The following is a 15,762-nucleotide window of genomic DNA, read 5'->3' as shown; positions in this document are numbered from 1 at the left end:
AACAGAAATTCGATAGAATGCTTCCATCTCTGTGAATTTCCACAAAATATTTTTTTAAATATTTATTATACCTTTATATGTTTTTTTATCAAAATATTTCAGTTTCTCGATTGCTGTGACTGTGGATGATTCGTACTTTTCATAATATGAATTTCTTTCAAAGTACAATTTTACCTTTCTATTTTTTTTTTTTTTTTTTTCTTTCAGTATTTCGGATAGAAAATTGTATTTTTATAGGAGAGAGAGAAAGAGAAAGAAAGAGAACACTTTCATGATTAATCATTAGCAATATAATTGAAACTGTATAAATTACAAATAATTATTAGAACTATTGGCTTAAATGGATACTTATCAAGAATTATTAAAATTAATCAACGCTCTCATTACTATTTTATCGTATTGTGTCACGTCTTAATTTACAGCCTGTATTTCTAAAAAAAAGAAAAATATAATTTATGATGACCAAAATTAAACTTGATTATATATATCAGCCGTTTCACTTTTTTTTCTTTTGAAAGAAAATTGATATTAATTTTGTGTTATAATAATCAGTCAGCTTTGAACGTGTGATCAATTTTACGTAAGAATCAAAAGTAAACAAATCAAATAACACTTAATCCAATAAGTGAATTGTGCTCTAATTTTACACGGATACTCAAACGTAATACTAGAATATTCTATGGAATTTTTATATCTTTAGTAACGAGGTATGACTCGTACATTTTTAATGAAGGAGCCGCGTGCCAACGTCTCTGACGGAATTTCACAGGCGGACGGCCGCGTGCGCGGCGAACTTGGCGCGCATACGCACGTCCGCAGTATGCAGTATCGCGGGCCGCGCGCCCGCGGTTTTGCGCGGCCGAGTGCGGTCAGTATGCGCCTGGTCCGGCACGGTCGTGGATCGCGGCATTGTGGTGCGAGGCGCACCGCCCGCGATGGAGCTGCGCGAGATGAACCGCGCGTACGGCACTGCGGAGGAGACCGCGGAACTCCTGCCGCAGCGCGACAACGCGCCCGAGTACGAGAGCTACTTCATCGAGTACGCGATGCAGAAGGAGATGATCAATCGCAACCGATGCCCCGCGAGCCGACGATTGCTCAGCCAGGCCGCACACCTGGACTTCAATTTTTCCAATAGCAATCATTCCAAGGTTGGTCCTCGACCAGGTGATCTCCCGGGAGGGATCGCGTCTCTCCTCCGCTCGAGAGGAGCTCTATATGGTCCCGGAGGAGCTTCTTCGTGCGAGGAATTGCAATGCCCTCCGTGCACAAGCTCGAGGGACGCGAGTCCCGGATTGCGAGATTTCCAATTGATGCTAATGATCGGAGAGAAAGGCACAAGATGTTGAGGATTCGCGTGTCTTAGGATCGGAAAATCAAGAAGCTTGGAAAAGCAAAATTTCTAAGATATTTCAAGCAAATTTATTCTTCTCTTATCTTTCTTTCAATTTAAAAAAAGGATAGAGAGATGCGAAGAATCATTCCGCACATTTGTGTACACGTCATTCGTTTTTTAAAGAACTTATTTTGGATTATATATCACGACGCTGCGTATTACACAAGATTACATAAATGCTTACGTTCCGATGATTTTTTAATCTCTTTTATTAGTATGTTTTAATACATATATTATACACATGTTTTTTTTATAACGATGCGACATAGATTTATAAATCTTTTTTCCGCAATTGTAATTAATTCGTTATTCATTAATATATGTTTAATAATGTTTTTAGTTATTTGTGATTAAAAACATTGAACATGTATTAATAAATAAATATTGATTCAATATAACTAATATTAATAAAATGAAAATAATGTATTATTAAGCATTCGTGAATTACCTATATTATTAATTATTTACTATCACGTTATGTAATTTGGAAACCAGATGGAAACTCGTACTGCATTTTCATGAATTTTTCTCATCAAATTTATTTCATTTGTTTAATTATGAATTTCTTGTCGTCATTTTTACTAATCTTAAACCGCAATTTTTTTTATTTTTGGAAAGCAAAAGCAGATTCTCGAAATCTCTTATGGATGTACGCTCTCCGAACAAGTCGTGCATTTAAATTACAATGAACAGCATCTTTACGAAAGTCTCGTAATCAATCAGTGAATTTATTAATTTGGTCTCCGTCAGGATTCACCATGTGCCGGAATCACTATGATCCACACCTCGAACGAGAACTGGCCGCCCTCGAGGAAGCGCGAGGAGGCGACAGCTCTGGAAAACCTCAGGAAGAGGGTAGAGCAGAGCAAGTTGTACAAAGCGGAGCGAATTACCGATCCCGTCGTAGCCACCACGTCCTCGATAAACTACGAGCTGACTCAAGAACAACTGGACAATCGGCCGAAACTTCTGAAGAAGGTAGACGCAGTGGAAATCGCGATACAGTCGGAAAGATGTTCAGTTTAAAGCGGTAGAAACATTTATTCTCGATTGGATAATTAAGTCTTTTTCTTGCTCTTCTTTCTTTTTTCATTCGAGAATCTTGTTTAATTGCTAAATGATCCAATAAATTAGAAACTTGAATTTTAAATTACGTTGATTTCGAAAGAACAGAAATGTATCGTTTTTTTTTTCAGAAATATGACAAATTGTTATATTGTCGAATGATTTAATTACCCCTAGGTCTTCTAAAACAATTAAAATGAAGTCAATAGTAATATGTTTTAGCGCGTATTTTTTTTCTTCGAGACTCGCGTTTAATTACTAGATTAGGTCTAATAAACTGGGAGCTTGGATTCAAAACTGCATTAATTCCGAAAGATCAAAATTATATATCGAGTATTTTTTCTAGAAATATGAAAAATTGTGCTGCGTTGTGGAATGATTCAATTATCGCTCTATGTCACTTTTAAAACAATTAAAATGAAGTCGATAATAATATACTTCAACGCGTATTTTTCTCTCGAGAATCACGTTTAATTACTAGACGGTCTAATAAACTGGATTTTAAACTGCATTGATTTCGAAAGGTCAGAATTACATTGAATATATTTTTTCTAGAAATGTGAAAAATTGTCAAATGATTTAATTACTGCTCTGTGTCGTTTTTAGAACAATTGAAATAAAGTTGATATCGATAACTGTGAGCTCGCGTCTTTTCGCAAGCCCAGGCAGAAGGCTAAAGACGAAATGTCACGCGCCAAATACGTCCCGGAATCGCGGAATATAATTTCCGCTGTGTCCTTGGCTTACCCGATGTGCGACTGTTTTCGAAATGGAATACGAAATCAAAAGAGCGAAGGAGCACGCGCGCAAAGTACTTGGGTCGATACTTTAAAGTCAGGAGCGGCGCACCGTTATCTCGGTTCCTATGCATCCTAAATATATTTGGGAAACTCCCTCTTGGGCATCATCCCATTAGGTCTATTTACACTTTCGATTGATATTCGATTTGGCGATTCGCACGAAATTATTTTATTCGCAGAACGAAGCTTCCTTCATGTCGGAATTTAAGATACGAAGTAATGCTTAAAATTTTAAAGGCAAAGTGAATTAGGATTGGAGATGTAGGGCGCCTAAGGAAGTGAGAGTGCGATTCAAAACATTTAAAAATTTAGATATAAATCGAAGAGTCTAGAAACCTAAGAGAATTTAAGAAACCCAATATTCGCAAGTTCGACGATTCCAAGAATTGAGGATTTAACCTAGTAAATAACGAATGTAACGCATACGTAATGTAACAGATATAACACATGTACATGTTATATGACGTTACATCTATGTTATATTTGCCGAGAAGAATCGAAATTGCGTGGATCGAAAATTCAAAGACATAAAATTTTGAGAATTTAGAAATTTGCGAATTCAGGAACTCGCGAAGATTCGAGAATTCACGTTTGGTAATTGAAAAAGAAAAATCTCGAGACTCGTAAACTCGTGTTCCGAGAGCCAAGGAGGCGAGCGCCTTGAAATGAAATACGAAGACGAAGTTGTAGGACATCGCGTGCAGCATATCGCATAGATCATAGATGGAATTATTGCGTGGCCTCGCAGGTATATCACGAGGGCTTTTCTTCCAGATACTCAGCAACAGACCGATGAGTATCACGCACGATAGCAGCGACTTGGAGACCGACTGGCGCGACAGCGAATTCATCACCGAGTGCCTTTGCTGGCACAACGTTTATCGGCAACGGCACAACGCACCCCCGTTGACCATGTCACCCCAGGTAGTAAATCTAGAGCGACGAAAGGCACGGAAATGACCGTGGAGTACGCCGCGAGGATGATACTTATACGTTATTGTTCAACGTTGCAGTTGTGCGAGTATGCTCAATCATGGGCTAATCATCTGGCGCACACAAACACGTTCTATTATAGAAACGATCGGAACGTAGGTCACAATCTTTATTGTCGTCCTGGTGGCGCGGTACCAGGCGATATCACGGGACAGGAAGTCGCGTCCTACTGGTACTCCGCCGTGAAGCAATATGATTTCCTGAAAGAACCGGATATTCTCCATGCCAACGTAAATGCGGGTAAAAGAAACAATAACAATATTTAGAAAAAGCACTGTCTCTTTATAACTTGGAGACGAGAGAAGATAAGCGCGTTTTATTGTTACCCTTAATTTATTATATTTGTAGGTAGAAAGAGTTTTCTCTTAGAATTTTACCCTCAAAATCATAGTAGTCGTAGGAGGACAGAAACTGGTCTTCGAAGAATTTTACTACAATAATTTTTATTAATTTTCTTCAGCATACAAAAAATCAAGAAGAGGACTTTATTTACAAAATTTTCTATCACACTCATCCTTTTTTTTAAATATAATGCTATTTTCTACCTAGACATTTTTACATTATTACTTTACATATACCTTTGTACATTCTTCTCCCAAAGATTTTTACTAGATCTTATATTACTAAAATTATAATAAAAAAATGCCAATAATGATCCAAGCGGGTCTTAATACTACTTAAATAATATTTCTTGTGTGATTTTATACATTTTTTTCTTTGAAACTGCGCATCGTTACTTGTGATCTTGAAACGCAGTCTTTCAATTGTATTAGAATAATGATATCAGAATATTAAATTAATAATCAATTTAATATTGTGATATCATTATTCGGCTTCAATCTAAGAGTTGCATTTCAAGACTGAAAGTATTGGTGCAATTCAAAGAATTAGAAAAAATCTATAAAATCATATGTGAAATATTATTTGAGCATTAAAACCCACTTTGACATTTTTATCGAGTTTTATTGATTTCTACTATAATTTTAATAATATTTTGTAAAGTACAGTAAAGTTATTCAAAGTTCATGTTGTCATATTTTTAAGAGTAAATTTTAAAAGAAAATTCTCTCCTTGTGTACTTCCTAAATTTTAATATATCTAATTTAATTCATGGAAAACGATTCATGCAAAGAAACATCTTCCTAGGTCACTTCACCCAGCTGATATGGGCTAGGAGCCGCTACTTCGGAGTCGGCAAGGCGTGCAGCAGAAGCGGCAAAGTGATTGTGGTGGCGAATTACGAGCCGGTAGGCAACGTGTCCGGTCACTTTCAAAACAATGTATTTCCGCCATTACCGGAGAACATGAACGTGATGTTGTCGCCACCTGCCATACGAGTGCCGCGGGGACAGTACGAGTTGTTGAAGTCAACGGCTTCACCCCCCTTGCCGCAATCGTTGCCGCCATCGTTACCGCTTCCGTTGTCGGACACCGCGTCCACCGCCAGCGACACCATGTCCGTTAGCTCCGGCCAATAATATCATGGCCGTGCGAAATGCCTTTTCTGTATTTGCGCGCGATGGGCCGGACGTTAAAAAAGAAAGAGAAAGAGGCCGACCCTTCGCGTGCCGCGAATCAAAGACTTCGGACACGCGAAACACGATGACCAATATCTCCGTTGGAAAGAGCGATATAAAAGTTTTTCATTAATGTGTCGACGCGCATCTCTGAAATCTTCTGGAAGATTTCTTAAAAGATGATGAGTGCGGAATGCCGATGTTGTGCGTGCCAGCTCATTGCTGTCGTAAATTCAATAAGCAATCGATTAACTACTAGAAAATATTGCAACATTTTACTTTTGTCTTATTGTTGCAATTTTATCCCAACGCGACCGTATTCGGTAAGTTTCCACGGAAATATCGGTCATCAGGTTTTACTGCCAAGTTACAGCTACCGCTTGCAAAAGCAGTGATAATCAAAAATACACCGAGCTTCGTTGCGATAGCTGATAACATGTAACACGATTAAATTGGATAGTATCCAATCTATGTAATTATTGACAGTGACATAATTTTTCGTTTGTTTACGAATCCTACGTGAAGGTAAAAAATAATATGTTAACTAAAAAGTCAGGATGTCTGAAGAAAGGAAGACAAATGAAAATGGGTAAAGAAATTGAAAAAATATTTTAAGAGGGCAATTATACAATCAAAATTCTCTTAGGATTAAAATAATAAGACTAATTACTATTATGGTGTATGTAATTTCTCGCTTTCTCTTGACAGTTTCAATTTCTTTCCCTTTTTTATAAATACGCGCGTTTGGGGGAGGAGGAGACAATTATTTTTGAGAAAAATCACGTCACTGTCCGTAATAGATAATAGAAGCTCAAATTTAGAATAGTTATTTTGGTTTGGAAAAAAGTTAGAAAAGCTCGAGGGGCAGTTTGTAACTTACTTTCAGATTTTTCTAAGTTTACTCTGATATTCGTTGCATATCACGTGAAAGCAAAGTGAAAGCTTGAATTGCTCAGAAGACCCAGAAGCTTGTATCTATTTTATACGTCGATTTAGGGTTGGCATTCGTTTAAAGGACTCCTAATTATAGCTATGTAAGATATATTTGACGAGAAACCTAAGTGACGAATCACGCTTAAGCAGGGAGATATGATACATTTTGCACTTTTCCGTCCTGTTAAAAAAATGGTTTGCGGAATGGAAGTCGAATTTCTTACCATTTTTAGTGTTAACGAATGTTCCTATCGAATAGTGAGGATTAGTGTTTTCCCTAAATATTGGGGAAAATAATCGAACTCAAAGTTGATAAAAAACGAGAGAGACTACAGAGCATTGCTCAGAAGTATTTGTGGCGGTGAGGTATTAATCCTAGAATCGGATGGAATCTATTTGATCCTTAGTAATGTTAAATTAAAAAATTTGATCGAAAAGGAAGCCTGTATGCGATTTATTTTTTTTTATATGGTAAAATTAAAAAAGAATGCTGTATTCAGCATACATATTTTATATTTAACGCTAAATGTCAAGTGTGAATATAGATCTTTTAAGTAACTTAGTGTTGCTTTTATTTAACATGAGATTTTTCGAGTTTCGAATACGGAAATTGAATAGACTTAATTGTTATAGGAAAAATTAAGCATAAAATGAAGTCTTTAATTATTAATATAACGACACGGAACAAGTATTCGTTTGAAAGCGATAATTATTATGCACCTTTCGCTTTCAACCGTAGAACAAACACAAATATGTACGCTATGTCTGAAGTCTGCCAAACTTTGATAATCATTATTAATTAATCATAGAGAGACAATTATATATATATATATAGCTGAGCAATTACATCGATGCTTTACGTTTTGCCTTGTGATAATTTATCGTAAAGTACAACACAAGAATGAAATCTTCCATTCCCCAATTATTCCTACGAAAAGAGAAGCAAACGGGAGAATTAAATCAATTGAAGATGAAGAAAAAATTTTAGATCGACGTAGTAGTTGCTTCGAATGTTGTTGCAGCTATTTTAGCACGCTAAGTAAGATAATATATATACATACATGACATTTGATCTATGGCAAGATTGTTAAATACATCGATTATTAAAGAAAGGTCTCAGGTACGCAAGTTATTGCGTGGCGGTTCTAGTAAAAGCAAATTTACAGCGATTTTTGTAATTCGACCCTGTTGGCCCTTAATTTGCTAGAAAGTATATTACAGGTTATAGATTGTTACGAGAAACAGAAATTATTTTTCATAGATAGAGAGAAAAAGTTATTTTCTGCTCGTAGTCGACCGACTAGTACCTCGCTTTTTAAAAGCATAAGAAATAATATATATTAAGCGTAAACTGTAAGGAGACATTTTATCTCTTTACACTAAATTTTCGCGCTTCTGTAGAGTCTTATGTGGCGCCACGCAAAACGATAAAATCGTCGATTAATCGATCGCACATGAAATATCGTTAACGATTCACTTAATTACTCAATTAGTTTAATCGTGCTTTGTGCAATTTAATGTTGATATCGCGTGGCACAAAACGGCGTGCGTTCCACAATGTCGATAATAATGTTTACCCATAGTGTGCACAGGGTTAAATAACAAATGCTCGATGTGATAATTATGAGGCTTTCATTAATCTAAGAATGTTAAATCAAATTATCGACTACTGAGAGGATCGACGGGGTCGAAACGTTGTTTGTTGCTTTTGAGTTTCCTTTTTCGTATGCGACGCATACGAGCTGTTAAAAAACAATCTGCGAGAGAGAATGGAGTATTTTAAAATGCATGTACGCTCACCTGTTGACAATCGATACTTAAACGTCGTTTCATTTATTGTATATTGAACGTGACAATTTCAAAATCTTTTAAATCTAAGCATTGCATGTCCGCAGATTAATTTTAAGAATAGATTCTTTCATGAATCTCAAGAAAATTATTTTTTCTCTCAGATTTTGTTGAAAAAAAAATCATTTTGTAGATTTTGATTTTTAAGATTAAGTATTTTAATAATTACTTCTCACATTACCTCTCTGTTATCGAAATTTGATACAGTAAAGATAAACCACCTTCTATAATTATATATTAATTCATAAAATGATATAATTAATCGCACTTAAATGTTTACGGAATTCTAATGAACTCAGAATCAGAATATAAGTAGTAAGAAATATATATCAAAAGAATGCTCTATATTATTTATTTTATCATAAATATATTTTTTAATACATAGATTTTTGCTATTACGGATAGTCTATTGGATCTGCCAGAAACTCACGTAGTTTATTATTAACTTTGGTAAAACGTTGAATCTCTCTAATAAAAACTCAATTATCGACCTCTACTAATCGCTTTATATATGTAGAAATAAAAAGCATCAAAAAAAGTTAAAAGTGGAACGACGTTAATGTACTCGTTGTTGTTAAAGCGCAGGGCATAGCCTTAACGAAATGAATTAAATGCATTGCAATCCAACGTATTTTATAACGAATGAATGTTAATAAAATTATGTCTCTTTACAGAAACAAAATGTCTCAATAAGTTCTATTCTCACCCTTCAACATTTTCTGTGCAAGCATAGTACGTGGCAATATTTTTAAAGCGAGCGTTAAAACACATTTAAACTAAATTGTAATCGTGTTTAATTTTGCATCGATTTTTAATGTTACGATACTTTATTCGGCACATTAACAGAAGGAAAATGCGTTTTGGTAATATTAGCGCAGTTCGTCGATAGATAAATAAATAAATAAGAAATAGAGACATCAGACAAGAGGAAGGAGGCATTAAGCGTTCAATACAGCTGACATATATTTTCCGTCAAATATCGTATTTCGCTAATAACATTACATGATACAATAATTAAAAAATATACTGTACTTTGCGAAATTACAATCGGTACTATATAAGTAAAATATAGTAATATTAATAACATCCCCGTGACGTGTTGAGTCGCTCTCGGCGAATAATCAACCGGCTGATATCACCGCTCTTCTCTCTTTTTTTCTCCGTACGAGATTATGAAAACAGTTTTACAAAATATAGTGCAAATATATACGCTTGCTATACACAACAATAAGGGAGTTATCGATTATCGTTTAATTCTTTATCTCTCTCTTTTTCTTTCACTCCCTTTCGTTTTCTCTCGTTTATCAATATATTTGATTAATATCGAGTTTAGGCATCACCTCGACACGAATACGTTTAAATGATCCTGTACGCAAAAGTAATTAGTCGCTATTAATTAATGTCGACTCGACCGGCTCTCGATATGGCTGATTAAAACTAAAAGAGTTAAAACTACGGACGATGGAACCTCGCTCGCGCGACAATTGTACGATCAGCGTACGGCCCGAAGGCGGAAATTCGTTGTGATCACGAGCAAAATTCGTCGCACGACAGCGTGTAACAAGCTGCTCAGTATTATCACTATCGTTCCCAACTGGAGGAATGGTAAAGGCCGGAAAATCGGATCTCGAAGCATATGAACAAAAAAAGTACATATATATAAAAGAAATAAATAAGACAAAAGTGCATTTCTGAAGATTTTCTACGGATACGGAAAGCGATTAGTGAAGTCGTTCGAGATCTCAGAATCTCATCTGAAGAAAGTTAAATTCTTTATTTACGCGTGAAAAGTTTAATATGAAAGCACATCGTTTCTGAAAAGAGTCAATCGTCTATATAAATATTCCGTACCGCAATGTAAATCTTTGCTTCTCAAGCAACGAGTCATTTGAACAAATCAAATTTCAGAATGTACATGAGAATAGAAACACGAATAATTCCCTTTGGAAGCGAAGATATGTTAGTATTGATCTGTAGTAACATTATGTTAATTACGCATGTTAATATTGCATTCTGTGCATACATTCTCATTCTCTCTTTTTCTCTCTCTTTTTCTTCTCTCTTTCTCTTTCTATCTCTATCTGTACGCCGGAAGATAAGCTTTATAATACTCGTGAGTTTCGAAAGGAAAAATGTCGAAAACGAATCATTTTTACAAATAATAATACTCGAACCATACTCAAAGTTCTCGAGAATACTGTCAAAACGCAAATGCAACCAATAATTTCACTTTGTCGTAACATAGAATACAAATAATGAGGAATGTTGCATAATATTAACAAATATACCAAAGAATTGAGTGGAACGTAAAATATTTCTCCAGCGTTAGTCGGAACGACTCGCGTGGCGATTTCTATCACGCAAGATCAATTAACGGACATTCTCCACGATCGTTTGTACAGTTACTACATAAGTTGTTCCTTACATCCTAATATTGCTACACTTTGTTCTTCACGTTAGATCACTAAGCTCCCTCCTTTTTGGAATACTGCTTTACCATGCGCGAATATTTGAGGTGCGAAAGAGTCGAATACATTTAAACTTAAGTTTTAGAATTACGCGAAGAAACATTTCGAGCAAATTTCGCATCCAACGATAACAATTTAATTATCACTTTAGCGTTGAGGCGATTAATAGTAAGATTACGTAGAGTGAAACACTTAAGATGTTAATTCTCGGCTGATTACACGCAAAATACGATTCGAAAGTTACGTGTTCCTAAAGAGTTCCTAAAAGAGAATTGATATCTCTTAATTTAATAAAATTGATGATCGTAACTGCGAAATATTACACGTATAATAAATAAAAAAAAACCAATTTTTGTGCTTTTTTTTACTAAAAATTAAAAAAATCGCTTAATAATAAAAATAAGTTGAAATATTTTATTAAAAATAAATTTCAACACCTTGTAATTCTTCATATTCCAATATAAAATAAATATTAAATTTTGCGGGAATATACTATGATTTATGTTGCAATAATATTTATGTGTGTATAATAAACATAATAATTATAACGCGATATATAATTGCAACATAAATCTCTTGCAAGTTATCCATGGTTTATTTTCACATGATCACTAAATATATCTCAAAGTAAATAAGCAACTAATTAATCGATAAAAAATAATATTAATTAGCTCTATAAACCTGTATAAAAAAATATATGTAATTAAGGAATATATTGCGATAAATACATCTCAAGTGATTCACTCTGCACCTTAATGAAAAATGGCTTTACAAGGATAATCTTAATAGACAAAAATAATTCTCTCTAAGTACTCTACTAATGAAACAAGAAACAAATTCTTAATCATATTTTGAAGTTTAGCAAGAACTAAATTTGGTTCCTCGCTACTTAAATTCAATAAAATATCGATAATGCACCGCGTAAGATTTCAGTTTCCTGGAAAACTGTAAATGGAACAAATAGAGACACTTTAAAGTAGGAATCTTTCATTATCCATGTCGCTGGTTGCATTATCCATCGTGTAACGCGTTTATTCTATGCTCTATACAAGTAGAGCTTTCGTTTTTATTCTAGGAGCTTTTGTCAGAGTTCTACAAAATGGTAGGGCTACCATTCGAGTTCTATGAGGAATAGAACTCTCGTTCGAACTCTACGCAAAATAGAGCTTTAATACGAGAACTAAACTAGTGCCAACTATACTTTTGAAACGCATTATATATATATATATATACATATATATATATATATATATATATATATATATATATATATATATATATGTCTTTCGTTATACTCGCATTCTTCATTTTCTCATTTATACGCACATACACGCGCACACATACGCACCCCCCCCCCCTTCGTGCAAACATGTTCTCGTCTTCTCTTTTCCTATTTTCCATTCTATTTTCTATCTACCTTCGCTACTTTGTCGTACCTTGTTAAGTGCATAATGGCGTAAGTGTGTAAATCATATATATAGTGGTACAATTTAAATATATATCAGAATCTTCCGTTGCCGAGAGATAAATATAAAACTAACGCATATGATAATCATGCCCGGCCTACAGTCTCTTCTTTATGTACACTCGCGAGCTTCCTCGCGAAACAACTTGCGCCTCTCAGGTGCTTATTTAATATTCGCGAGCTTTAGCCTATGCCGTACTAGTCTCGACAGATTATCCGTTACTTTATAATAAGATAATGTTGGTCCGGAAGTATTCAGGAATATATTGGACGCGTCGCACATGAGAATTACCGGACAGCTTCCTTTCTCGTCACGACTAAGCAATACGTCCGTTATGTTATTATTGGTCCTTCTCTTCGCAGAACACACAACATTTTTGGTCAAAAAGCTATACAAAATTCCGTTTGTACTTCAACGCTGTGTGGAAAATCGTAGCCGGCTAATCGGATTCATTCTGAATGCAAAATAGCCCTTGTGTGGGTATATCATTAGCAATAAAATTAATTAATGTATCTCTTTGTGATATTACAACTATGCGTAGTATACATATTTCTCTGTATGTCTCTTTATCCGCGACGGAAAACGCACGACAAAGTATCCAGGGCGTTCGGAAGAAAAATAAGGCAGAGAAATTCGGCAATCTTAATTATTATATATAACGCGTACTCTTGGCCGAGTTCTCTCGAATAAAGCAAAAAGCCAACAATAGCTCTTGTAGTTAAACAATTAATATTCTTGTAAAAATTGATGTATATATAGATCTATAAATATATCATTGTGTCAACGACACCGTGACAATATGTCTTTTGACAAATGATTCATGTAAATTTTGTAAAAGATTACCTTTTTCATATTGTATATCATGCTCCTTCAATTCTGTGGTTCACAATGGTGACTTTCCTTCAAACGCCCTAGATATTTCGAAAAATATTCGCTCTATCTTAATTGTTAAAGCCTGAAAATAAGAATGCAACGTTTAGGTCCTATTGTTATTGGTGTTATTGCCGCTGGTGGTGGTGGTGTTGTTGTTATTATTGTTGTTACTATTGGAATTAAGCGGGCTGCTGATGTTGTCAATCTCGCGCTGAGCGCGTGAGATCTTAACTTTATCCCGCGGCGTACCGTCCTCACCGGTCTCCATCGCAAACATTTTCATCTTCTCTTTGAAGCTGAGCTTCTCTGGCACTGCTCCAATTTGCGAGTTCTGCTGCTTTTGCTTCTCCGCCAATCGCTTTTGCCTTGGATCCCTGGAACAGCAAACTGTAAAGCATACTTGCGCCAAGGGACTCCTTTATTTGGTGCCAGATGTTTAAATCTTAATCTGTTGCAAGCGCAACAGAAAAACTCACTTATAGACTTCTTGAGCTCCGATCACACCGGGGGTGGCGGCACTAAACGAAGTCCCGGATCCTTCCGGTGTCTTGGGAGAGGCTAATAAATTCTCCGCGTCGTTGATAAAATTCTGGAAATACAATTAAATAATATACTATATGAAATCATATATTAATATATAGCAAATATATTGGATGACAAAGTTCTTGTCCGATCTTTTATTAAAAGTTATTTAGTTATCTCTAACACACATCTTTATTTAATCAACAAAATAATTTTTATTATTTTTCTATAATCTTTTCTAATATTTGAGTTGTATATGAGTGCCGTGATCAGTGCTTTTTTGAGAAAAATTTCCTATCAACATGTTTTCTGTTTGAATGTTTTATCATGAATGAAATAAAGTAATAATCTGATGATGTGATAGCAACAAATATACGAGGATGCAACAGAAGATTGAGGAGATTAATTTAGTTCTTTGCTTGCATTCAATTTCCATCAAAACGTAATTTCTAGCGTTATCATGATGAATAGTGAAAGACGATATTCCGATTGATCCAAATAATTCTCTTTGAACTGCATCCTTCATATTGATTATATCACGTCAAAATTTTTTGAACTATTTATATACATGTATACGATTGATCAACTTTGTTAATTTTTCTATAATTTAAACTCTTGAACCTTTATTTAAACTTGTAAAACAAAATATGTTGAAAATTTGTCGCCACTTTCGTTCATTTTTTCGTTATTTTTTCTTCCGTCTCAATCCAAAACAATCTATTCCCATTTTATGTTCAAACAATGCAAATGTTATCTTTTAAACAATATATAAAAATTACAGGCAGTGTTAAACACTGAGCAACACCAATAACAATATTTTGAAATCGGGCATGATCCTTTACAGTCATCCAATATAAATATCCCACTAATTTAAATAAACTTCAAAACAGTTATAAGTATATATCAATAATAGCACATTATGTTTTGCGTAATTTGCATATATTAATAAGAACCTCAATAAGAATGTAATCTAAGACATTTAAGATTCATAAATAATTTATTTTATAGAAAAATTTGAAAAATGCTACAATTAATTTATTAAATGAACTAAATTTAAAAATCTTAAATAATAAAAATGCTTCACCATTATTGTTTATTATTGTATAAATTAAATTATTACAGTTTGTTGAATTAATGTAGCTTATTTTAATAACAAACTTATTAACATTTAATTAACAAAATGTATAACAGGGTGTCAGAAAAAAAGGGTCACATATTTTGATACCAAGTAGTATTGATCAAAACAAAAAGAAAAGATCTAATTAACACGGGTCCTGAAACTAATATCTTCAAAGATACAAGCTATTTTATTATTTGAGCTCTTTGTCATTTTCTTATTAGTTGGGTCATCTTTAGAATGTAATGAACAAAGGAGTAGGGAAAAGTGGGGTACAATGGAAATATCTTTTTTCTAGGTGCCTTAAAAAATAAAAAATAAACAAAAAGAGATAAAAAAATAATTATTTTAATATAAAATGTAATCATTAATCTTCTATAAAAAAAACTGAAATAAAGAAACTAAATGTATGTACATATGATAACAAAATAAAAACTCCTTTTTTTACAAAAAACAAAAAATTTTAATGCTGACTGAGACGATTAATCTCGTACTGACGAACTCTCATATAGCAACAGTAGTCGTTTGACTTGTAGTATCTATTGCAAATGTAAATATCAGGAGACATTCTAAAGATGACACGACTAATAAGAAAATGACAAAGAGCTCAAATAACAAAATAGCTTGTATCTTTGAAGATATTAGTTTTAAGATATCTTCTCCTTAAAGATATTTTAGGACCCATGTTAGACCTTTTCTTTTTGTTTTGATCAATACTACTTGCTATCAAAATATGTGACCCTTTTTCTGACACCCTGTATACA

General features: G+C 34.2%; 2 protein-coding genes across 12 annotated transcripts in view; one reads left to right on the top strand and one right to left on the bottom strand.

Moving 5' to 3' along the window:
* The first annotated feature begins 83 nt into the window (after positions 1–83).
* On the top strand, positions 84–9,234 carry LOC105201413. The gene is made up of 5 exons (XM_011169416.3): positions 84–1,151; positions 2,147–2,374; positions 4,036–4,185; positions 4,275–4,494; positions 5,401–9,234. Exons 1-5 carry the CDS (start codon positions 936–938, stop codon positions 5,730–5,732), a joined length of 1,146 nt encoding a protein of 381 aa, XP_011167718.1. The 5' UTR covers positions 84–935; the 3' UTR covers positions 5,733–9,234.
* A 263-nt stretch (positions 9,235–9,497) lies between these two features.
* The window catches only part of LOC105198059 (afadin), a 54,246-nt gene continuing 47,981 nt past the window's right edge, over positions 9,498–15,762 (bottom strand). For 10 of the 11 annotated variants that reach the window (XM_026134404.2, XM_026134403.2, XM_026134405.2 and 7 more), the window contains 2 exons: positions 13,836–13,948; positions 9,498–13,733 (listed from right to left, as the gene is read on the bottom strand). In XM_026134404.2, coding sequence (XP_025990189.1) covers positions 13,463–13,733; positions 13,836–13,948 — 384 coding nt within the window. In that variant the 3' untranslated portion in view covers positions 9,498–13,462. The remainder of the gene's footprint in view (positions 13,734–13,835; positions 13,949–15,762) is intronic. The other variant, XR_003268653.2, reaches the window with a different exon arrangement.

The sequence above is a fragment of the Solenopsis invicta genome, chromosome 1 (assembly GCF_016802725.1).
Source record: "Solenopsis invicta isolate M01_SB chromosome 1, UNIL_Sinv_3.0, whole genome shotgun sequence".
Taxonomy (NCBI): Eukaryota; Metazoa; Arthropoda; class Insecta; order Hymenoptera; family Formicidae; genus Solenopsis; species Solenopsis invicta.
The sequence above is the reverse complement of the archived record's forward strand: the minus strand, read 5'-3'. Positions and strand labels throughout refer to the sequence as shown.

Excerpts from the sequence above, each read along its gene's own strand:
- LOC105201413 (XM_011169416.3), top strand. The coding sequence starts at position 936 with ATGGAGCTGCGCGAGATGAACCGCGCGTACGGCACTGCGGAGGAGACC. Across the intron at positions 4,186-4,274 it reads CGTTGACCATGTCACCCCAG|TTGTGCGAGTATGCTCAATC; the intron begins GTAGTAAATCTA and ends TCAACGTTGCAG. Across the intron at positions 4,495-5,400 it reads CCATGCCAACGTAAATGCGG|GTCACTTCACCCAGCTGATA; the intron begins GTAAAAGAAACA and ends ACATCTTCCTAG.